At 36.7% G+C, this 24,689-nt stretch overlaps 4 protein-coding genes and 1 long non-coding RNA gene across 6 annotated transcripts; all 5 read right to left on the bottom strand.

Annotated features, from left to right (window-relative positions):
• Positions 1-821: 821 nt before the first annotated feature.
• On the bottom strand, positions 822-5,405 carry LOC113767431 (protein ENHANCED DISEASE RESISTANCE 2-like). The gene is made up of 3 exons (XM_027311529.1): positions 5,250-5,405; positions 2,456-3,622; positions 822-1,220 (listed from the first exon to the last, which is right to left on the bottom strand). Coding segments are annotated over exons 2-3 (1,152 nt in total). The 5' UTR covers positions 3,607-3,622; positions 5,250-5,405; the 3' UTR covers positions 822-1,219.
• A 596-nt stretch (positions 5,406-6,001) lies between these two features.
• LOC113768776 lies at positions 6,002-6,834 on the bottom strand. Its single transcript, XR_003468141.1, has 2 exons — positions 6,737-6,834; positions 6,002-6,414 (listed from the first exon to the last, which is right to left on the bottom strand). It is a non-coding gene; the product is annotated as an uncharacterized LOC113768776 (long non-coding RNA).
• Positions 6,835-6,924: 90 nt separating this feature from the next.
• On the bottom strand, positions 6,925-10,862 carry LOC113767951 (chaperone protein DnaJ). Its single transcript, XM_027312157.1, has 9 exons — positions 10,415-10,862; positions 10,228-10,296; positions 9,952-10,047; positions 9,711-9,835; positions 9,281-9,476; positions 8,867-9,042; positions 8,122-8,251; positions 7,635-7,795; positions 6,925-7,036 (listed from the first exon to the last, which is right to left on the bottom strand). Exons 1-9 carry the CDS (start codon positions 10,706-10,708, stop codon positions 6,925-6,927), a joined length of 1,359 nt encoding a protein of 452 aa, XP_027167958.1. The 5' UTR covers positions 10,709-10,862.
• Positions 10,863-11,258: 396 nt separating this feature from the next.
• Positions 11,259-14,203, bottom strand: LOC113768366 (cell division cycle-associated protein 7-like). 2 transcript variants are annotated; one of them, XM_027312695.1, is made up of 10 exons: positions 13,996-14,203; positions 13,730-13,901; positions 13,467-13,630; positions 13,201-13,372; positions 12,906-13,101; positions 12,360-12,430; positions 12,192-12,269; positions 11,873-11,960; positions 11,707-11,762; positions 11,259-11,552 (listed from the first exon to the last, which is right to left on the bottom strand). In XM_027312695.1, the coding sequence occupies exons 1-10, from the start codon at positions 14,059-14,061 to the stop codon at positions 11,392-11,394; spliced, it is 1,224 nt and encodes a 407-aa protein (XP_027168496.1). In that variant the 5' UTR covers positions 14,062-14,203; the 3' UTR covers positions 11,259-11,391. The 2 variants fall into 2 exon arrangements, with proteins under 2 accessions (XP_027168496.1, XP_027168497.1); XM_027312696.1 differs by having other exon boundaries at positions 11,421-11,598; positions 13,996-14,200.
• A 1,488-nt stretch (positions 14,204-15,691) lies between these two features.
• LOC113767627 (nudix hydrolase 17, mitochondrial-like) lies at positions 15,692-18,079 on the bottom strand. The gene is made up of 5 exons (XM_027311782.1): positions 17,649-18,079; positions 17,164-17,284; positions 16,943-17,026; positions 16,708-16,836; positions 15,692-16,595 (listed from the first exon to the last, which is right to left on the bottom strand). The coding sequence occupies exons 1-5, from the start codon at positions 17,735-17,737 to the stop codon at positions 16,245-16,247; spliced, it is 774 nt and encodes a 257-aa protein (XP_027167583.1). The 5' UTR covers positions 17,738-18,079; the 3' UTR covers positions 15,692-16,244.
• Positions 18,080-24,689: the final 6,610 nt, after the last annotated feature.

Genomic DNA, 24,689 nt, shown 5'->3' with positions numbered 1-24,689 from the left:
TATTGCACTAGGCACCTTCTCTGTTCCATAGCCATTCATTGTTTCTTCTACCATATAAAAGAACCAACGTGTATTGTCAATGAACTTGTCCACTGCATATTTGTCCCTCCTGCATTGGCTGGTAGCAAATTTCAGATAAACCAGAGACAACAGCTATAGAAGATGAACTTAGAAGGCTAGTGCTGATAACGATCCTGCTTCGGGGAAGCAAGAGCTGAACATTGTGGTGTAGGATCTTGATCTCCTCAGACACAAGGAAGAGGATAATTTGAGGGATGAAGACTATGGATGTGTTATTGATGTTAAATTATATTTTGTTTTCCCATTGAGGGAGTACTTTCATGGCCCTGTTTGATACGTTCCGGAATACAAGTTATCTTGAGATAAAGGCGAGGAGTTCTAATTAAGAAGAGGTTTAGGATGTATCTTTTCTCATCTATGCAAAGAATATATGCACAGCACGGGGGCTTAAAGGCTATATACGTTCGAGATTCTTTATGTCATATAAATTGGAGTAAATTTTATATACATTGACAGTGTATATACTATCACAGTTTGATGTATGATACATATACAAAATTTAGATTTCAAATTTAAATTCGGATTATGTGTCATGCATCCAATGGTCAAATTATGTATATCGTCAGTGTATAGAATATTAATTCTATAAATTGTAGCTTGCAAATGTGTCTAAAAAATTTTATTTGCGCCTCGGTTAACTTTCAAAGCGTCCATACTTAGGCAGAAATACCAACATTGAAGCTTTACGGTGGCCTTCCTCTTTAAAGTAAAACACATAAACCAGTCTTAACACATCAATATTATGTAATGACCCATCAAAGTTTTGAGGGACTGTCTCCTTTCACTGATTCTACGACAATATGACTGCAAATACATCGTAATACCGCTCACCCAAATACATTGTCATACCATTGCAAATACATTGAAAGGGAGGTTAGGGAAGGGGGCATTTGTTGGCAGTCAGAAACAATAAAGAATGCAATGTTAATACTGTAACTATTTACAGAGCAAAACAATCAGATTGTGCACAGGTAGCTACAAGACCCGATTTTGACAACAGACCAATAGATTTTAATGCCGCCAGAACTTCCCTCATTGAATTGATAAGACGGAGTCAGTCAGTAGGTAGCAGGAGCAACCATGGAGAAGCCAAATGCCCATTGATTCTTCATTAGATGTCAGCCTGGTGCTCAGCATATCTGCAAAGTTCAAAGTAAAAGAGAGAAATTTCATAATGCAGTAATAAAACACAAGAAGTCTATATTTCCTTCACCATCTGAGAGCCTCATACGTTACGTTCTTCACCATTTGAGAGCCATAGGTAGTAATCTTATGTCTAATACTCGTCCAACCGTAATGATGTAACAAACATTTCAAAGGTTGCTCGAAAACAAAAAAAATTCAAAGGTTAAAATAAATAAATAAATAAAACTGACATATCAACTACAAGATGAGGCTACTTCATGACAAGTTTAACAGAAATATACTGAAACCGCAATTTACAAGCTAACATTTTTCCAAACACGATTTGCATGTTTCAACTTGTAAGTGTTCTCTTGTCAAAGAAAAATATTATGTCCAACATTATTCAAATCGAAATGGTTTCGCATCCACCCTCAGAAAAACAAAGTAAATTGCAAAGGAAAAAGAGAGCTAATAGGAAAGCAGGAATGCAAATGGGGCATCAAAGACTACAGTAATAGGAATGCAAGGTAAAAGCAAACAACAGCATAACATATTCCAGAAACAAAGTAGTGGTGAAAAAGCAGATTTGCCAAAGTGAAGAGGAGATTAAAAAATGAAAATATACAGTTCTTTGTATTACAAGGAAAACCAGGGAATCAAATCAAAATCATTTTGCACTATGCACTGGGATACAGTAAAATCTTTAAAAGTAAGAAAGCAGATCCAGCAGGAACTGGCAACACTTCAGCTTATTTATGATGCAAAAATATGAACCATTCCAGCTTCTTCCCTAGACATCATGTTGCCAATTCCAGAACCAGAAGATATGGCTCTAGGGGAGAGGTACAAGCGTAAATAAGGAGTGAAGAAGTAGCCTTCGCCTTACTCCAATAGGGCTTTCTATAATGATTCGTTTGGGTAGAATTACAATTGCCTTATTGTGCCCAAATCTACCAACTCTTCCAGATATCATAAATCAGATTTCAATTGTATACTTTCAGTACAACTTTTATGTACTAAAATTCCTAAATCATTCTATGTTAACTTTCAAAACATCTTAATAAATGGAGACATTTCAAATGTTTAAAGGAAAAAAGACCACCACAGAGAATTTGTCTCCTATCATGGGTACCAGAGATTGGAATAATGCCGCAGCTGCAGAGCTTCATGAGTTAAGACTGCAGAGGTGAGGGACTAGCTAATTCTATACAATGTATTTGATGCAAAGTTTATGCTTCAGAAAACTTACCATTTAATTGTATCTGCTTTACATTTTTCATTGCCATGTGAAGAACCAGAATCAGAGCTACTTTCTGTGTCCTCTTTAGTTTCATCATCAGTAATCCCCTTGGCATGCAAAGAACCATAATCAGAGCTATTTTCTTGGGTGCATTTACTTGTTTCCTCTTTACTTTTCTCATTGACATGTGAAGAACCAGAATCAGAGCTACTTTCTTTGTCCTCTTTAGTTTGATCATCAATAATACCGTTGGTATGCAAAGAACCAGAACCAGAACCAGAACCAGAACCAGGACCAGAACTATTTTCTTGAGTGCCTGGAAGAATAAAACTCCCAATAGACTTCCATAATCGCATCGATAGAGAAGACTGCATACCCAGGCTGCCATAAGAATGCATTTCAATAGGCCTTGCTGAAGCTGGGTTCAACTCAGAAAATCTAAAAGCCCCTAAGATTCGTTCAGGAAGCTCTGACTCGGTCTGACTCTCAATGAGAAAAGCCAAATCAACGGTGAGAGTTGTTATGTAGCCAAAAGCCAGATGAACAATTGCATTTGCTACCATTGAAGATGCAATATCTATGTCAACTTCTATAAAATTATCTCCTTGGCTATACTTGCACGAAAGTGCCCTGCCAATTATGCATATAGCCTGCTCACCAACTGCTTTTTTAACTATCCAAGGTCCTTTAACAATATTTGCAATCATCTTTAACCTAGAAATCCTAAAATTATTATCCCCTTTCAAGAACTGGTCCACTAAAGATCCCTCTGGAAAAGAACTCATAGAGACAAAATATGCAACAGCACTAAAATTTTCCTTGCTTGGGACCTGCAGGTTGAAGGCCCAGACAAATGGTTCACCACCTGCTGGAAATTCCTCCTGTAGCACTTTCCTAACACGATGATTTGGATCGTTTAAAAGCTCCGAAAGTTTTGTAGAACCTTTAACCCAATCAAAACCTAGTGGCTTCAGAAGGTATTCACCAGCAGGCACTTTAACCCTCGTTGTAAAATAATCTGGTCCCCTTACCTTAAAAGAATCACCCAGTGGAGAAGCCCATCCATTAGAACAGTTATCTGGATCACAGAGTGGGACAGCACCTTCTGATCTAACTCTCTCTAGCCATGCAGGCTCATCATTTCCGTCAAGATTGGCCATGAGAAAAGAAAATAATCTGCTCAGAAAAATTAAGCACATGATAAGGGGATTGTAATTGTCTTTGATCTTCAACATTTGTATCAATTAAGAACAGAGTCAACATGCTGAACTTACAGGAATTAGTGACACCTAAAAAAGGTAAAAATTTACTGCAAAAATAATCCAAATTAAACACTGAAGGGGACGTTAGGCGGTAAGCCACATGCTTTGAAAAGAGCCACTCTTTAGCAGGACATTTTTACTCCGTAACAAGTTCGTCTCATTTCACATGTAGCTAAAAATTTTCCAAGTATTGGGAGAGCATTTACATCATAATCTTTCAATGAACCACACATAATAAAAAATATATTAGAATAGTTTCTGATTGTTAATAGACAATCAAGGCATCACTTCCAAGTTTAGACCCTGAAAAATTCCTCCATCTCTTGAAAATACAACAATAAATCTCAATGCTAACACCATTTAGATTTTAAAAAAAAAAATCAACAGTTTTTTGCCAAGTGGCAAAAATGCTCACTCATCATTCAGTACCTAAGAGAATTCAAATGCCATTTACTTTCTGTGCAAATATGGACGTCTTAGAATGTCAACTATTAATCTCCAAAAATTATACCAGATGCTAAGTTAGATAACTAGTAATTAATAATGATAGCTAGCAATCCCCAATGTGGTTGCAAAATCTAAAAGCCTCTTCACCAATGTTTCTTCTTCTTTTTTTTCCCTTTTTCTTTCCTTAATTTTGGATAAAGATTCTTTTTTCTTCTATTATGAGCAAACCCACATTTTTAATAAGGTCAGCATGTACATTCCTTTTTTTCCTTCTATATAGCAACTCAGCGTCCCATAAGTACTCCATAAATTGATAATTAGAAGGATAGAAGCTCATCAATTTGCATGCAACATTAACTTCAACTCAGATATTTCACATACAAATGCCATACCCTACGACTTTTACAAAAATATAAGTTCTGAAACTGAAATAAGGCACCATAAAATGCTAACAATTTCCTGATGAAAAAGGTTTATTTCTAGCTGCAAAACACTTGTGTAGAAGTATATGCAATAGACGCATATTTACAGGTTATTTGCAGATGTATCCTAAGCTTAATCACCAGATGGTTAATGTGCCTGTTTTTCAGATAAACAGACTTAAGAAACCTACGCCATCAATATGAGCCTTATCGCCAGAAAATCAAAGGAGGCAAATTCTGAAGACAAAAGAGAAGCAATTTTTACGATTAGTCTATGAAAATCAAAGAGGTACATGCAATTTACATATATGTATGATCAATCCTCAAAAGCAAAAGAATAAAAGATTATCAGTGAAAACCAGAAAAAACATCCGTTTGCTCACCTCATTATGATTCAATGAAATACAATTAACACGAAAAATAGGAAAGAAAGGACGGAGAAAAATTGATTCTTTGAGCTGAAAAATTCCATCTTAAACAAAACCCAAAAGAATATTTTCAACGTCTCTTATCCGGGTTGCAAAATCAAGGCAAGAAACAGCATCACATTGAACTAACAACACCAAAAAAAAAATGCATAATTCCATAAAAGTCCTTGAACAGTAAAAGAAAACAAGAAAATCCCGCGAAAAATTAAGAGAGAAAAAAGAAAGTTCTGGGAAATTGCAGTACCTCGTTACGTTCGCAAATCTGGATTGGAAGTGTTTTGTATTAAAAGATTGGGGGGTTTTAAAGATGCGATTTTGTGGAAATATCTATGGAAAATGGGAGTTTTCTTGTTAACGCGGTCTTTAATTTCTTTACCAGTATGTTGTTTCTTATATTACTGTCAGGATGCCTCCTGATTCGTTGGATAATGATCGAAACAGGAAGGTAAGGCAAGGTGAAGATGGTGGGCTCCCTCTACTTTCAAGATTTTAATTTTTTTTTGGGGGGGGGGGGCCGAGGGGGTGAAATTTCTATATTTTAATTACTGTAGCAGTCCTGATAGTTTTAGAATGTTTATTTCCTTCCCCTTGCATTTCTTTCCATTCTTTTCCATCACAATCTTCCTCTAAACTGCCCCTCTTCCTCTTCTTTTGCTCTTTTCAACTCCCTCAGATTTCCAATGGTTGCAATTCATCATCCAGTGGACAAACAGTAATCGACCACTACTGATGAAACCCTAACACATTTAACTCCCCATTCATTTAAATAAGTATTATATTGCTCTCAAGTCCCTTCCTATATATATATATATATATATTTTTTTTTTTTTTTTTGATAATCTCGAGTCCCTTTCTACTGACCAATACAATTAATCAATTATGGAACACCGGCCCACAACTCATGTGCAATCAAAATCCACATCTCATAGATAATCTATACATTACTGCATTATAGACAAGTTTGCTGATCAAAAGAGACAACATTTCAACGAGGTATAATGCCTGCAAAGTGCGCCAACCTGACCCAAAACTTAGCTATACCCAATAATTCAAGTCAATAGTCATCTACACTCTAAAGCATCTCTTGAGTAACAGATAAAAAAAATAGTTGAATTGCACAAGTCGCCCCACTACTAATTGCTTTTAATACAAGTTTGGTACAAACTGCAAGAAATGGCAAAAGCAACTAGCGCTGGACTTCAGGGTGCGGAGAAATACTTTTGGTTTTTGGCTCTTGTCTAAATAATTTACAGTAAGCTGTTCTTCCCACCAAGGTGAATACAAGTGTCATGATGAAAATTGCAGGAGAGTAAATCATGAGTGAACAACGTGGCAGGGGACTAGTAACTCTCCATGAAACTGGTGCTTCCATGCCAACTGATGCGAATCTTTTACCAGATTGCTTTTTCCTACAAAAATTAAGCGTGAGGCTGATCAGAAACAAGTGTAATCCTGTTATACATTCTGCTCAGGGGAAAAAAAAAAAAGAAAAAGAAAAAATTGTAATCCATATATATGCACTGCAGATGTGACTTCTTATTCAGAATTCAACTGATAATGCTTAATGACAACATGCGAGACACAAGTTCAAAAACATGGCAATAAATCAAGCTACTTGCACTCTACTAAGGATAAAACATTCAGAGTTTAATCTACCCATTTGTCCAGATATGCTCATGTAAAAAAATAATGATATACTTTTGTCTAACATAAGTGCAATATAATTCATACCCCAAAAAGTCCTTAATTGACTTCCACAGATAGGCCATACTTTTGCCCCGATGATCTGAAGCAGGCTTTGTATGTTGGTCATGATCATCACCTCCAGGCATCTCTGATTAGTTAATGAAACAAAATTAATCACTGGAGTAGAGTAATTTAAACTGAAGACAAACAGAGACACGAGTTCTAAATCTGGTTCATTTACCAAAGAGAATCAAAGGGAGAGCAAATTTACCACTGGATGAAATGCCGTCCCTGGATGTTTGCCTCAGCAAAGCCAACTCTTCAACTAGTGAGCGTTCTGCATCACTAGTGTCATCATGGAAGCATGTTAAATAGAGAATAACCTTGTAGTAGTCAAGACAAATATCCAATGGCGCATACCGAACAATCTAACAAAAACGCAAAGACCACATTTTTTAGTAGCAAAACAACTTGGATTATTCATAAAATGATGCTTAACAAGATTCTTTAAAACAAATGACCAACAATTCCACTTGATCATATGAAGCAAGGCCAAAGAGTAAGGAATCAAGGACCTCTTGGGATCATAAACCAAAATAGAAGTAGCTTTTTCTCTTTGTATCAAGGAGAAAAATAAATCAAGAACACTATATTACTGTGCCATTGAGAAGTGAATATTATCCTCAGAAGTTTTAAGCTTTTAAAGTAGCTCCTCTTACTTCCGTACTGATTGATGGATGTTAAAGGAAATTTTAATGTACTCAGAATCTATTATAACGATGAAAATTTTCATGTAATCAAAGCCATAGCCCTACAAAAGGGAAAAAAATACAATCCTGAACAAGTAGTTAAACGCAAAACACAGGCCAATCGTAACATCTAGGACCGAGAAAACCAAGGGTGTATATGTGTAAAACTAGTACAAATGCAATGAGAGACACACCTGATATCTTTCGGGATCTGAATATTTACAGAGAAGCAATGATCGCCTCGTACAGAGGGCTTTTTTATATGCGGAACTCCCATGGACCGCATCTTTATTGTATCCCCAGGCTGAATTCCAGGAGGGATGTGAAGATCTCTGATACCCTCCACTGTTCTGACCTGCTCAACAAAGTATGCTATAATTGTAAATATTCAAAGAATACCATGCATTTTCTAAAGGCACAAAGAGTTCTCTCTCTGCTGAAGTAAATTCTGCAAAGAACCAGCTAACTAAAGGGCAAAAGAAAAGTTGCTATACACACCATCTAAGAAAGAAGATGACATTTCCACAGTCAAAGTTCACCAGTACCATATGGCAAACTTTGCCTAATTTGTAGCTATGGTTGTAACCAGAAACATTTTTGCATTGAATCGCATGAGACAGCTTTCAGAAAGAAGTACTATGGATTTGATCCAGCTTTGGTGCCAAAATTACAGTGATTTACCTTGACAACAGTACCCAGAATGGCTTCAGTAAAATCAACTTTGACTTTTGAGTACAAATTGAGACCGTCCCTCTGAATCCCGTGCTTTTCTTCTATATGGAGAACAATGAAGAGGTCACCAGCTATGCCCCTAGATTAACCAAAATAAGCTTTTGTTTAAAACACAACTACCAACTTCAAGTTCACTAGTGCTACAAGACAAAACAGGCAGGAAATAGAGTCGACTGTGAAAGAAACAAAATTTTTTAAAAACACAGTGGTGAAAAAATTAATCATAATGGCTAGGGAAAGTCAAAACCTTATATGAAGAAATTCATAATGGCTAGTTAAGGAGTTAAGCTGTGTAATTCTTTTTGCATCCTGTTCCCTGACACCAAACTGGATAAAGAGATAACGATACAAAGTCCTTTAGATAGTCTTTTAGAAACAGAAACAGCACAAAAACTCAAACATCCCCCATTTTCCTCAAGTAAAAGAGAAAAATGAAAAGATATCACACTGGCCTCCTACAAAACCTGAATCAATCTATAAAACAAAGCAAGGAAGAAAATTCTTGCTTGCACATTGATATAAAAAATCTCAATGTCTATGCCAAGCACAATTCAGATTTCCTAACTCCCCACAATAGGTACAGCTCCACAATATTATATCCTGTATAACTTTATTCCCAAAAAAAAAAAAAAAAAACTTGCACCTTTTACAAGACCTTATAAGCAGGATATATAACTAAATTTTCAGCAAATACCTTTTGTTGTCAATATTTCCCTCTCCTTGAACTTGCATTGTTGCTCCATTATCAATACCAGGTGGAATCACTATGTTAATTCTTCTTTTTGACTGTATCCGACCATTGCCACCACATGTTCGACAATGGTCTGTGATTATCTTACCAACACCCCCACATTTTGCACATGTAGACACCTAGAGATATCATATATTTCCACAGAACGTCAAAAATGGCTTGAAGATAAAAAGAATTTTGCAAATAGAAGCTTTCAGAATTGGTGTTTCTTAGCTGGAACTTAGTTTAGATGTATGACAACCATTAGACTGAAAGGATACGTTCTAAACAAACTGACCAGTTGAAATAATGATAAAGAAGACTTTTTATCCTCTAATGCATACATCAACAATTACAACAATTACTTGAACAAAATACCTGAGACATTATTCCGAAAGGTGTTTGTTGAGTTTTAGCCACTCCACCTCTACCTCCACATGCATTGCATATTTTTATACTATTGCTGGTTTTTGCACCTGTACCACTGCAATCATTGCATGTCTCTAAAGAAGGTACTTCAATTTCTCGCTGACTTCCAAAAATTGATTCCTCAAAACTCAAACACAAGTCATATCTACAATATAAAAGTTACGCAATCAACATTTAGTTCTCCTTCTTTAAGTAAACACCAAATCAACGTAGACAGTGCTGAACCAGAAAGCATCATCTACAGCAAACAGTATTTGCCTTCAACATCGCTCTGATAAGTTAGGAATATACATTAAATCAGAACCATAAACCCCAAAACTAGATCATAAAGGCTGGTGGCAAAAGCAAACATAGAGAATTTACGGTGGCAGAAAGATACCTAATGTCAAGATCTTGACGGCTCTTACTTCTAAAACTGAAATTGAAACCCCCTGGTTCACCACTTCCTCCGAAGAAACTGCTCGACTCACCAAAATATTCAGAAAAGATTTCGAAAGGATCCACCTAAGGACCCAAAAAATCAACTATTAATAAACCATATAAGACCAAACAACCAACTTTCAATGTCAAGAAAAGCAAATGTTCTAAAGCAATGTAACAAAATAAAAACAGGAACTTACTCCTTGCGAACCACTAGTGGAACCAACAAAATCTCCACGTAAACCTGCCTCACCAAAGCGATCATATGCAGACCTTTTCTCATCATCTGATAACACCTACACATAGAAACTACATTTTAACACCCATAAAGAACCCTTAAATTGGACAGCAGAACGGCAGAATCCGGTGTAAGCATTTCAGCGCTATTTAAACGTTCAAATCAAAATACTCGGACCTCAATGCAAATTCACTATAATCTTTTGAACTGAATATTCGAAAAACAGAAGCAGACGCACCTCATAAGCAGCACTAATCTCTTTGAACTTTTCTTCAGCACCTGGCTTTTTATTCACATCAGGATGATACTGTTTTATCCGATCAACAATTCAGGCAATACAATCGAACAATTTAAAATTACAAACTTTTACTATTAATATAGAAATTAAAAATAAATAGAAAAAGATTAAGCAAAAAAGATTGAACCTTGCGGGCGAGTTTGCGATAGGCAGCTTTGATGTCTTGCAAGGAAGCATTTTTACTGACGCTGAGAACCGAGTAGTAATCGGGAGTCTTGGCAGCAGCTCGGGCTATGACAGGGCTCAAACGACGGCGTCTGGGACTGAAGCTGTAGAATAGATTAATGGGAACGTTAGATGATGAAGAGGAGGAGGAGAATTTGAGGGATTGGGTTTTGGGGGAAGTGAAATTTGGATAAAAGTTCGGGTTAGAAAAGGTGTTGTTGGTTGGATTGGGTTTTGGAGTTACTGCCAATTGCATTGCATTGATTTTTGGGAGAGAAGAGGAGGGATTGCGTTTTGGAGTTTTGGGGAAATTTTAGGTGGGTTTTAGGAGGGTTCTTGATAGACACTAGTATGAGATATCAAGTTACACAGCGTTATGCAAAGCAAAATTATCTTGAAGGCGTGATTCTTCGGAAGTTGCATCCTACTCAATCAATGAGGAGATCGGACGAGTGGACCACAAAACTCCTCTAATTTTACGTGCAAGTACATTCCTAGAATTATTTTCAACCATTTAAACAGCTAAATGTGATTGAGACAATTCTTGGGATCCCTTCTTCCCAATTCGTGCCTCAGAGCTAAATCGTGAAAATGAAACTGTATTTGCATATATGACCTTCATTCAACTCTAATCCCTTCCATAGAATCTTTCTTTCTTGATCCTACTGAGCCCACCTTCGGAGTCAGAACACATAGTGATCACCGTGCGATGCTTAAAGATGAGAGAAGCCATCCTAGACGTTTTACTCAATCAACTTCTCTAGAAGCGATCCATGGGTTTTTGCAGACCAGCATGCAATAGTTGGTGGAGTGGGCAATTGTAAACTTTTAAGTTACGCATGGCTAGAGCAAATCCAAGGACAGAAAGGATCAACACACGTTCAGTGTTTAAGAGAACAATAATTCATTTACAAGCGGTCAAGCATTTACCAAGACTACTTAGCTGAACCAAAATGAGAGACTACATTCCATGCCCTTACGCAGGGCTTTACAAGATCTAGTTGTCCATGTAACTCTAGTGATCACAACATGTGGCTCGTAGAAGAAGTTCTTGGCTAGGAGAAGCTTCTCATCCACCTCGTTTGTCTGCTTTCCGAAGTCTGTCCATCAAGTAATGTGCCACTGATTCATATCCCATCTCCCTTGCTATGTTTTAATCCAGAAGAAAAGGCCAAAAAACTTCCGCATCACTATATACAGTAACAAGTTTGGGTGCCAAAAGCACTGATCAAGAATAAAGTCTTGTGTTCAAACCTTTGAAAATAGCTATCCCAGTTGGTGCCATGTTGCGCTTCTTCAAGCAAAAGGAGCTGTAACATAAGAACACATCAGGAGAATTTCAGGTCCACAATGGCTTAGCAACATACATGCTGCAATGGCAAGTACAATGTAATCATGTGCCAGAAGTCTCCTGCTGTACCTGTTACAGATCCAATATGGTTTAGTTCCTTTTTCTTCAACACAGTGAGGGCACATCCACTCTTGATTTGCTCTGACGTCCTCAATTTCTTGCAAAGACCATGATAATAGAGCTTCAGTTCTAATAATACAACATCCTCCAAGTCATATTTGATTAAAGCCACACAAGATACAGAAGTAAACTATGACTATGCATGTATCAGCATCCAAATGCCTCGTCAAAGGTGTCAATTAAGGTGGTCATAAGAAGCCTGAATCAATTTAGTTATCTCCAAATTACAAAGCTGAGATTTCCAGCTTTACTTTGTGTATTAGCATACCTTCACCATATCTGACCTTGAGACAAGCTCGACAGAGAACACCATTGCTCGAGTGACAAACCGAGCAATCTGTCTTCCCTGCACCAAAATGAATGATTTTCACTTGGCAAATTTTACAAAAGTAACTTAATTATACAAAAACACTTAGTATTTCATCAAGCAACTAACCTATGCATGGCTGGTCCATGTCTAGATCACCACATCTTCTGCAATCTTCTTCACCACACAATTTCTTTTGCCTGCATTTGTTATTTGACAGTGGCAAATAGCTTATCGCTCTATATGTGATGGAAATAATACCAATACTGGAATATAACCAGAATGAAGTATGGTAATGTTTAGAACCAAATAATTAAGCATAAATCCACACTCTTAGCCAAGGTTAGCAACTGAAAGCACCAATAGCTCTATAGAGAGAAGAATGAGAGGGAGAGAGAGCTTAAGCTTAGAGGAGTAACGGGCTGAGTTTCACCACCTTCTGCTTAAACGGGGCAACTCATCGGATAGTTACTAAGTTCATGTGAGACTACATAGATCATGCCACTCAGGTGCTCGTTTGTGGCAAAAATATACGAGGAATAGATACTTGAATCAGTTCAAGACAGCATATCTAGACAATCATCATCTTCATTTGATCAGCACTTTCTTTTCCTTCTATATTCTTCACTTTTAGTAGTACACAAAATATTTATACAAAGGAACCAACTAGCTAACCTGCAGAAATGGCAGCAAATACCGTAAGTTGGATCATACAAACTTCCCCTCCCTTTACTCGAGCAACGCCGCGCCAAAGCATCTGGGGAAAGCCACGCAATTTCACCCCTTTTCACCCTCATTAATGGTGCATTTGCAGGCCTCTTCTTCTCACCATCATCTTCAACATCACTAAGCTGGGAAAGCCCACTTTCCCCTGAAAATTGAAAACCAACCCATGAGATTGTAAAATTACACATCCAATCCAATTATCCAAAAGTCAAAACAAACAGTCCTAATATTCCTTGATATAAACCTTTAACTGATAATTCCGAGATGCATGATTTCCCTTTGAGACGATTCGAACGGCGCAAAGGGGTGGAGGAATAATCAACTTTATGCCATTTTCTTTTCCCAGATTTTGCTGAGGAGGTAAGGGATCGAAGTTCTGATACAGCTTTTTGAACTCCCAAAGAAGCTAACCGAGCCTTTTAAAACCAAAGAATTGAAATGAAGTAACTTGAAATCAGTTCAGTAACTGACGACTCGAAAAATGGTTAAAAAGATGGAGAAATAAAGAACCTGGTTTTCCAAAATGCGGGCTTTTCTGAGGCTTTCATAATCAGTTTTGGCTCGGAGCCTTCCCATCCTTCCCATCCTTTTCACCCTCATTAATGGTGCATTTGCAGGCCTCTTCTTCTCACCATCATCTTCAACATCACTAAGCTGGGAAAGCCCACTTTCCCCTGAAAATTGAAAACCAACCCATGAGATTGTAAAATTACACATCCAATCCAATTATCCAAGAGTCAAAACAAACAGTCCTAATATTCCTTGATATAAACCTTTAACTGATAATTCCGAGATGCATGATTTCCCTTTGAGACGATTCGAACGGCGCAAAGGGGTGGAGGAATAATCAACTTTATGCCATTTTCTTTTCCCAGATTTTGCTGAGGAGGTAAGGGATCGAAGTTCTGATACAGCTTTTTGAACTCCCAAAGAAGCTAACCGAGCCTTTTAAAACCAAAGAATTGAAATGAAGTAACTTAAAATCAGTTCAGTAACTGACGACTCGAAAAATGGTTAAAAAGATGGAGAAATAAAGAACCTGGTTTTCCAAAATGCGGGCTTTTCTGAGGCTTTCATAATCAGTTTTGGCTCGGAGCCTTCCCATCCTTAAAAAGGAGGGGATTTGGTTCAATGGTGAAACGTTGGTGTCTTCTTAATTTGGGGGCTTTAAGGTTTAAGGGCAGAAGCGGCAAATGCGTGCTAATTTGGTTTGGGGGCAGGGAGGTAGCCGTTGGTGACGCATATCAAAATTTTGAACTGTGTTCTCGGGAGCGAGCCACATATGGTCTTGCATGCCTTGAGTCGAATACAGCCGTTTATTCTTACATGCCCCGATCATAGGCACGGTTTAAAGTCGTTGTCGCAGTTACGGTTGCAGCCTGGACTGTTTCATATTAACCTCGATATATCGATCACGGACTCGGTTAGGTGCAAATTTTGAAGCATTTAATATTCTAAAAATTGTGAATAATATTCAAAAATATGCTAAACAAAAATAATAAAAAAATTAGCAAAAGAAAATCTGTAAAATGTAAATTTGCGATTTGACTCGAATCGACTCGACCGAGACTATCCATATCAGAAACTTCTCCATCGAATTCTCGGTGATTCGACCAATTTTTCAACGATCCATGTATTTCGGAGCCATCTTGTCCTCGTTTCGGAACAGAGAGATCCATTCCGATGATGACTCAACTGAGTCGTCTCTTTCTCCGCCAAGACTTTGAACCATGATCATAGGTTGCTTAGGAGCGAGCACTTACAGGTATTTTTGTCAACATAACCCTTGTATTGACAACGAATTCAAACACATGTTGAGAGGCCAACTTGTATCCGCAACACCTATATGTTCCTGTACTATAATTTTGGAAACTTGTACGTTTTCTACATTGTGATTTTGGCTTTTCAAGATTGGCAGATTATAGAAGGCATTAATCTAACCAAATAAAGGCGTTAATGGAGACTGGGATGGAACACAAGCTTTGTGCAGCCTGCAAATGTCTGAGTCACTATTGATATTACTCACACAAGGGACTTTGTTTATTTATTTTGGTAAATAAACAAGAGATTTCATGTACTTGGTGAGATAAGACACAAGGTGACTGACTACCTTCCATTGTATGGACCAAAGTCAAGATCTTTGCTTTATTTACATTCAGATGTCTAAGCTGAAAACAAAATCAAAAACTATTGATAGAAAAGGATCAAAGAAAAAATAGAAACTCCTGATAAACCTTCAATGCGAGTTGGGCTTAGTTTCTAGCAGTTATAGGAGGACATAAGCGTGATGATGTCACTTACGATCACGAGGGCTAATAGGCTTCAGGAAAGGCATTTCGGTTTTATCTTCCAATCTTGAATGATGAACTCTCAGTGTGCATCACATACTTCGGAAAGTATATATATATGAAGCGAAGGCAATATGAACTTGTCAACTTCAATAAAGGAAACAGAAGAAGCTTGACAAGCTCCACTAGGAAATGGTGAGTGGAAGATGGTTGAGCTGATAAACCATTAAGAAATGGCAACTCAGTCATTTAAGCAGATTGGACAAGGTTGATGTTTTTTCTTGTTTGCAGGTTTCAGCTACAATACCAGGTTGTATCTAAAGGTGGTGTTGATAACACGGTGTTTAAGAGCAATTCCAAAACATTCAGCAGCAAGAATTTAAGATTTTGCAAAGTCAACTCCTTTTGTATCGATTAATCAACTCAATAGAATCTGTAGTCCACTGATAAAAGAAACACATCAAGTTCTCATTCAATCTTGGTGTGCTTTGCAGTCACATCTGATAACAAGTACAGAGATTTACAGAGATGTATATTAATCAGCAAACTTAGTACGTAGGAGACAACCTTAAAAGAATGAATGAATTTGAATGAATAAAAGAATGGATTTGAACCTTTGTACATCTCTAAATCCTCCTCCTCCTACTTCTCTATGAACTAGCTAGATATTTCTAAGCAACTCAGCTTTGTGGTTGCTCAGAATTTCGAAGTCCTACACAAGTGGAACAAGTGCCCTTTTACTGCCTTTGTACGCATTAGTGCCTTTTAACATGTACATACATTGGCAATGGTCATCTCTAACCTTGATCCCAAAGAGCTTGAGCTGCTGAAAGATCGGAGCTGAGATATGCTTAAAGAGGTTGTTTAGGCCACGAATCCGAATTGTTTCCATTGACTAACACAGATTCTTCAATTTCTGCCACCCTGCCAATTTTGGATTCCAGAGTTCTCAACCAATCCTAATAAATTGGCATCAGGCATCCGGGCTCCTAGATTTTAACTAGACTAACAAGGTAACGCCACGATCAACATCCTCATCTCCAACTTGTGCTACCCTACCAATTCTTGATTCTTCAGTAGAACAAGGTGGAAGTGGTAGGTTAAAGATCATGCGTATCCGGCATTCATCTTCCTTTCTTTGAAGATATGTAAGTTGACCAAAGGAACAATTAATGTCATCGTTTTGTCCACTCAGAGCTGGTCTGCCAAATTTTGGCTCTTCATTTCTCAATAGATCTGATAAACTTGGAGTCCGCTCTTCCCCTGCATTCTCCTGTTTGAAAAGAAAGCAATCCAATGCCTCCTTCATCCACTCATGAGCACATAGTATTCTTGCTTCATTAGCAGACAGCTGTAGCACAAAATAAATCACAAGATCAGAACCCTGATTCAGCCTTCCAAATTCAACCCTATCATTCAATCATCATAATAAACATAGAAATACTACTCTTCTCTGAACTTACCCATATGCGTTGACGAACATCTTTCTCAGGCCAGCAGTCTAATTCCTCTGTGACCCGAAAAGCCAACATATGACCTTCGTGGAATGCGTCTTGGCTCTTGCTCTTGAATGTCCAAACTCCCAAATTATCCTGCAATAACATGTAATGCATAGAAATTAGAGACTTGCTTATGAATCAATACATGTTCTGATATTCATGATCCCAATTCAAGAGATATATACTTGCAAATACTCACCTCAACATGCCCAATTACCCCAGCCTCTTCCATGGTCTCTCGTATAGCAGCCTGTTCAATGGTTTCATCAAGCTCCCAACCACCCTGATAATTCAATAGCATAAAAAACAATGTCAACTAGCGAATAGTCATAAGTTTCAATAATTGCTCTCATATTCAACAACCAAAAAACAATAAACATGTGGAACTACACATATGCACATCACTTAAAAAAAATTTACCTTAGGAAACATCATTCTTGGACTCTTCTGTGAGCTGATCAATAGGAATTCTAATTCACTGCTTAACTTCCCATGAACAGGGGCAGCCCTGTGAGTTTTCCTGAATCTATATGGAATGCATCTGCAAGTTATCAGATCAAAGTAAGATTTTAGAAAGAATCCAAAAACATCACAATCAAGACTTTGAAAAAAAAGAATTACTAAAACAGTATCAGGTCTCCCTTCTCCCCTTTCCCTTCAATTTCCTCTCCAGCCATCAAAAATAGAAAACAACTCGATCGTAGAAAATTCACAAAGGGGAAAGGTTTCGAAGAAGATTCCAAAACTTTCCCAATTCCTTGGAAAAGCCACTCCAAGAAATGAAATCCCACAAATATTTCACTCAAAATTTCAAATCCCACATGAAAATTTTCTTCATTTCCATTTTCCCAGCAAGATTTAGCTTCAAATTACACCAAAAGAAAAGGAAAAGGATGAATACACACCCAACAACTTGACGACAGCCCTCAAAATTATATCTTTGGAGGTCTCTTCCAGTGCGAGAAGGCATTGAAACCAACTTCTTGATTTGCATGATGATTGAATACTCAAAATCTCGTTTTTTCTCCCAAGGAACTACTTACAAGGAAAAGGGATCTTCCTACTTTCCCACGAAAGAAGAAAGGGACAAAGAAACAAGGCACCTGATATATTTAGGAGCTGAATTTCCGTTAAACCGTTAAAAAAACTCTCTGGCAAACAAACTCAACTGAATTGCCGGTTTTGAATTTTGATTTGTGAATGTTGCTGCTATTTCTTGCAAAGGGTAGATCACTAGATTGTGGATAAGAAATGGTTGGGCTGTCCGGTCCTTTAATAGAGAAAAGGGGCAAAGAAAATTACACGTAAGGTAAAGTATGGTCAATGATTAGTTGTATTTTGCGGGAATTGTTGTATTTTCTGGGAAGAAGGCGTGAGGTGATTTTATAGTACGACGCGGTTGCGTCGCTTTCGATTTCGACAGCCCCATTATGGACGCCCCGTGTCGTGTCGTTTATCTGGATCCAAAATTCTTACATATGACATCTATCTTTACATAGACTTTAGCCCATAAAATATTACCATGCCGTACGAAGTTAGGAAGTTAGGGTGGCTCGATTGAGCCATCAAATTGGTACCCTAGTTGTACAAAGTTTCGGTTATATATATATATATATATTTAGTGGATTTAGTTCTTCGGGGGCATCCGATAAATTTGAGTGGATTTACATAGAAGCAAATGAATTCGATTTGAGTGGATTTACATAGAAGCAAATGAAGTAGCACATCATCTAAAACAAAATCTAATTACTGTCGGTATGGAAGGAACGGGATTTAAGAAATGAAGAGAAGAAAAGAGAATTTGAACTCAAAAATTTCTAATTTGCGAGGTCTCAAATTAGGGGTGTGAATCGAAATCGAAATCGGTAATTTAAAATTTTGAAATCAGAATTTTTCGAAAATTTGGTATCAGAATTGTGCAAGTTATTTACCATAAAAGAAAAATGAAGGAGAGAAAGAGAGAGAGAGAATATTATGCATGCAGTGTTCTTTTTCTTTTTGGTAGGAAAAATTTTAGGAGGAGAAGAAATTCACTTCATTCTAATATCTAGGCATTATAATAGTTACCAATAGCACTTTATTTGGAAGGAAGGATTCACACCTAATTACTTCCAACACAAGGTCCAAGTTCTTAAAAATTAAGCCACAATACATTACATTAGTGAACACCATGCAAGATGTAATGATGAGATTATGAATTTTCTCGATCTGTACAATCTGTAATTATCAAGAACATGTCACTTATAGTGTGTGAATCAAATATACGCATGTACAAGAGTCTTGCACTTTAGATGTTGTAAATATTGTTCTTACTTTCTCAATAATACTTTGCATATTTAAGATGAGGGATAAGAGGGACATTTTACATTAATAAATTAAAAAAATACATAGGTGTATATCTTTAAGGTTTAATTAAGTTTGATGAACTTTTGAATCTCTCTCTCACGCACACACATATATAGATATATGCACGAGTACAAACTTGTTTAGCTATTCAAATTTGGTCAATGAAATTTTAAACTTGAATTTTAACTGCACCAACTTGTGAAAAGCTCGAAGGCACTTAATTCATTTATTTAGGTAAACAAAAAAAAAAGGAAGGAGGGATGACAAAACAGAAAATAGTAGTCATATAGTAGGAGGTAGATGACATTTTCGTGGATTATATTGGGGAACACATGATTATGAAAAATGAGTCATTTTACTTAAATATTGCGTGGAATAAATTGAAGGGCGAATATAACATGTACGTGAGTGTGGCATGCGTAGTACACTAATAAATAAATTTTAAAAAAAAATTGGGTACACGTGACTTGGACTCTGACTCGACCGAGGAATGATTGTGCTAAGGCACTCGGTTTCTGTTTTTTTTAAATTTCCGGCTGGTGGTTCAAAGTTCAAACTCAGTGGCGACCCAAATTCAACTCGGTTTTTCCAGTGGTTTAAACACGGTTTCCGGTTTCAACTCGCACGAGTTAATTAGACCTCGAGACTGGTTCAGCAGCAATGTGCTAAATTTGTTGCTCATGGATAAACTTGTAAATTACTCTCACGGAGAAATTGGTTTGATGCAACGCAACTTGATTCGTCGTCTTCTAGTAGACGCTGTGGGACATGGGTTTCTGGCTTTGCATTAAAAGGTCAATTGCCTTTATTAGTTTTTCTAAAGCTATCAACCATTGATCTGATCTGGAAATGATGATAGTAGTGGTTACCAGTCACTGTATATGGGGAGAGGGATGGCAGGCAGCATATTATATTATAGTCTTTTGTTGACAATCACCCGTGTGAATAGGGGGAGAGTTGTAGCTGTTATTATACTGCTACTTATCACGACAGAATGTTAGTTGAATTTGGGCTTAAATCATTCTGGTGACAGGAGGATGTGGCTAAGAAGCGGGTTCCAGTTAAATTCGTTCAGGTCAGTTCCCAAATTAATCACTTAACAAAGAATGTGTAAAAAATGACAGTCGTACTTTTCCAGATTTACCATTGACACTTTTATAAGAGATTTTTATTGGAGGGGTGGCTGGTTTGGCTCATTTTAGCGACTCTCTTAACATGAACCCACCTTTGGATCGTTTCCTGTACTCGAATGAGTTTAGAACTATTGTCAAATTGCAATAACTTTTGAACGCAAACACCGTGGTTGAGGGCACTTGCCATGTATTTGGTACGGTAAGGCGTTTGACACACACAACACCTAATTAAAGCTCAGTTTGGTAATTCAATTCAACACTTAAATTTAAGGAATTCAAATCTTAACATATCCAGACTGTTTGATAACTAAAAATTGAACATCTGAATTAATCAAGTGACATTGAATTTTCTAGGCAAAATTTACTCTTAAAATTAAGTGATAAACTATTCACTTATCACTGAAAATGATACGCATTCAAATGCGATTTAATACTTAACAATTCAATAACTTAATGGATTCAGATTTCAATTTTCAGACTTCAGTTTTATCAAATGCATTCTAAGTGTCTTAATTTTGATGGATTCCCCGTCCTAATGCGATAATTAATGCATTCTTCTTAGCTCAATTGACCGTATAATAACCAGTGACTCTGTTGGCAATACTGTTGAATAAAGCGAGACAGACACAAGCAAAATACTTAGTTAAACTAGTTAGTTTAACACAAGCTACACTAGTTAGTTAGTTTAAACTAGTTTATACTAGTTTAACTAGTGTAGCTTGTGTAGCTCAATTGACCGTAGTTTAACTAGTGTAGCTTGTGTAGCTCAATTGACCGTACTATAAACTAGTTTAAACTAACTAACTAGTGTAGCTTGTGTTAAACTAACTAGTTTAACTAAGTATTTTGCTTGTGTCTGTCCCGCTATATTCAACACTATGAATGTATTTGTCTCCTAACAAGAGAAATTCAAGAGTTAAGCAAACTCATCAGGTAATTTAGTATAATTGGAAGTGATATGAGATGCATTTCAGGACAGGAAGATAAGAATTAAGAAACAGTCAGCTTTTGGATTTGGACAATTGTGTGCCGACGACACTCAAAGAAAAGTCCAAAAACCACACATTCCACACGTAGTAAGGTACATTCATGCACATCTCTGATTGTTGCACAGTTTGTACGCTGCAACGCTTACAAGACGTAAGTGTGCTTCTTTTTTTTGTTCGACGATAACTATTATATAACTTATTCTATCCTACACTAGAGAGGTATGGGAGCCTAAAGAGGCTTGTACTGGGAACTAGTAGATACATAGATTTTACTGGATTAAAAGGGTGCTCTGACACTACCCTTAAATATTTTTTACTGCAGATAAAATTTAAACCCTTATCTACAGTGCAAGAAGAGATTTAAGTCTCACTTGGTGGCCACTAAGTCAGGTTCAGTGATTAAGAAGTGTGCTTGAATGGATATAGATGTGCGTGTATATATATATATAGTAACCTGAAACGACGTAAGGCAGTAATTTCTAATTTGTACGCAAAGTTGGAGGATGACAGGAGAAAATTGATTATTGCCCACTGGAATCTGGAATCACATGCGATGCTGACAAGAATAAAGGGATGGAGAGGATGATGATCTAAAATGTGGACCTCTACCTTTGAGCAACTTGTTCAGCATCCACAGAATAGATGGCCAATCATGCTGTATATGTTTTCTGACTTTTCCTTTTCATTTTGTCTTTGTGGGGTATCTATTCCCTTCATCACTTGTTAGCATATTCTTTCGTGGAGGATATCAGTCCACACATCTCTAGATTTTTCTTGTTCTTTCTTTCGTTCTCTTGCCATTGTCCTGGGTGCCGGAGCTTTCATTTATCTTTTTCTAAAGAGGAAGAGGAAACCACTTTTCCCGTTTTCATTTGTCAATTCAGCACGAAAGGTACAATTGCCCCCACTTCATAAATAAAGTGGCCTAAAGATTTTAAATTTGGTATAATATTCGTTGATATTCCTGTCAATTGGTCTGCCTGTTTTTTAAGCGCTAGCTTTGGATCACCACCTTTGAAACCAAATTGTAGACTGGGATCTTTCAAATTGGAATGATCTAGCAATTAAATGCAAGAAAAAAAGAAGGAATATTAGATAAATTGACTTGTTTCGACTTTTAATTTCGGTTTGCTAGAACTTTAATTGTTGTTGTTGGGCAATAATGTGTAGTTTTTTTTTTTTTTTCGATTGTCAACTCTACTCCTACTTTATTTACGGGGAGGCTCAACTGAGCCTATGGAGACCGATGGGGACAAAACCACCACCGGACCAAATGGGTGCATTACGCACCCGTCTGAATTTGAAGCAAAACCACAAGAGTAGCATTTTTGGTGGAAGGGGCTTGGTGGTGACCACCAGCCCAAGAGCTGGTGGTTAATAATGTGTAGTTCACTTACCAAAATTTGTAAAGTAAATAATGTAGTCGATTAGGTATGGGTTGTACGATACAAAAAAAGAAAATTCTACGTAAACGACAAAGATAGAAACAAACTAAGAAATGACTTGACCTCCTGATATGATATGATATGATATGTAGAAGAATCTAATGTTTGTTTTCATCATTATAGCTATATTGTATTTTTAAAGTCACAATTTTTGTAGGTAGACTCGTCGAAAAAATCATAATAAATTTTTATTGATCGCTGTAATTTTTAAAAATGATATATTTTATACATGATGTATACATTAGTAGGCATATCCCAATTTGAACTCGAACTTTATTTTTTGCAATATAGCATGCATTCATATTTGCTAATGTACACAAAATTAATTTACAAAAAATGACAATGTAAAATGCTTTTTATCTAGTCAAAAAATAATAATAAGTGAAATAGAAAGTGAAACTCTTTGAGTAGACTCCGAGAGTCCGTCAACGGAATTCAGAATCGTTGCTGGGCCTGAAAACTAGAATCTTGTCTTGCTTTGTAGTTTGAAAGGCGGAGTTAGCCCGTGATCTTCACAACCATGGGCTCTCGTAAACCCATCTTCGTGGAAAAACTGAACCCCCATGGCTGAGACTCAAATGATTGACAGGTCACTGGCTTTACATTATCTGAGAAATTCTGGGGTTGATAAATCGATATAAGCCCAATCATTTCAGCCCAGCGTTGACGAAGGGGTGACAAGGTGTTGAGTTGACTGGGGTCAAAAGGCCTGGTAAGTACCAAGGTAAGTTCAAAGAAAAGCACTTTTTTTTTTTCCAAACCAAAGAAAAGCACTAAGAAGTCTTTTATTATCGCATCATGTACATGCAATTGTTCGGGGCTGCGATACCGTATAAAAAAAATGTTTTTGATACAACTGCTTTTAACAAAAATACTTTTATATTAGTTATTTAAATGATGAAAAATTAACAATCAAGCACTCTAGAAGTATTTTTAGACCTTGCTTGATAGCCCAATTCAGCACTTAAATTTAATGAATTCAGATCTTAACATATTCAAACTGTTTGATAATAAAAAAATTGAACATCTGAATTAATTAAATGACAGTGAATTTTCGAGACAAAATTTACTCTCAAAATTAAGTGATAACCTATTTACTTATCAGTGAATGTGATATGCACTCAAATGTATTAGATTTAACACTTAATAATTCAATAATTTAATGAATTTAAATTTCAGATTTCAGATTTTAGTTTCGTCAAAACCACCCTTAGTGTTTAAAAACGCTTTTTTTTGTAAACGCATCGCAACTCTGATCGGATCTATATTTGAAAGGGATAACAAATTAAGGGTGAAAAATATGAACTTTTTATTGTATCCCACTGATATGCAGGAACTAAGAAGTGCTTCATGGGCTTACCACCCCTGTGACTGAATAAACACAATTGTACAAATTTAATGGGAACAAGATTTGGAAAATATTTCTAGATAACATAACAGAAGAAATATAAGGAAATTAACCGTTGACTTGATATCTCGTTAACTGATCTCGATTTTGAACTATTGATGTTACATATTAGTCACTGGTAAACCAGAGATTTGGGGAGTAAAAATTTTACCCGTGAAATTAAGGAGGCAGTAAACACAATCTTTAATTAAAGAAAAAATGAAACGGCCAGCAGAAGTAATCTAGAAGGATAGGTGACTATTCAAATAATGATTTGGGTATGCACTGAGAAAGGTCTAAACAGTCAAAATGTCAAGCACTAAGAAGGTCTAACAGTCAAAACCACTAGTATTAGTATATTATTTTTTTACCTGTTCTTTAGGGGAATAAATGTTTTTTCTTTTTTTTTTGGACTTGAAAATAGTTGATGAGTTCACACTTCACACAGGCACGTACTAGGCCTTACCGTCCTATGATAATTATTCTTTTTAAGATTAAGGTTGTTTGGCATTACGATTACGGTGACTTTGCTGAAAAAGTAATTTTGGAGAATATACGTACTCATAACATGTTTGGTGACCATCATTTTTTAAATTTAGGATCGAATCGGTAGAGCACTTTTGGCGTAATTTTAAAATTGGTATTT

The sequence above is a fragment of the Coffea eugenioides genome, chromosome 4 (genome assembly GCF_003713205.1).
Source record: "Coffea eugenioides isolate CCC68of chromosome 4, Ceug_1.0, whole genome shotgun sequence".
In the NCBI taxonomy this organism is placed as follows: Eukaryota; Viridiplantae; Streptophyta; class Magnoliopsida; order Gentianales; family Rubiaceae; genus Coffea; species Coffea eugenioides.
This window is presented reverse-complemented; position numbering and strand designations above follow the sequence as displayed.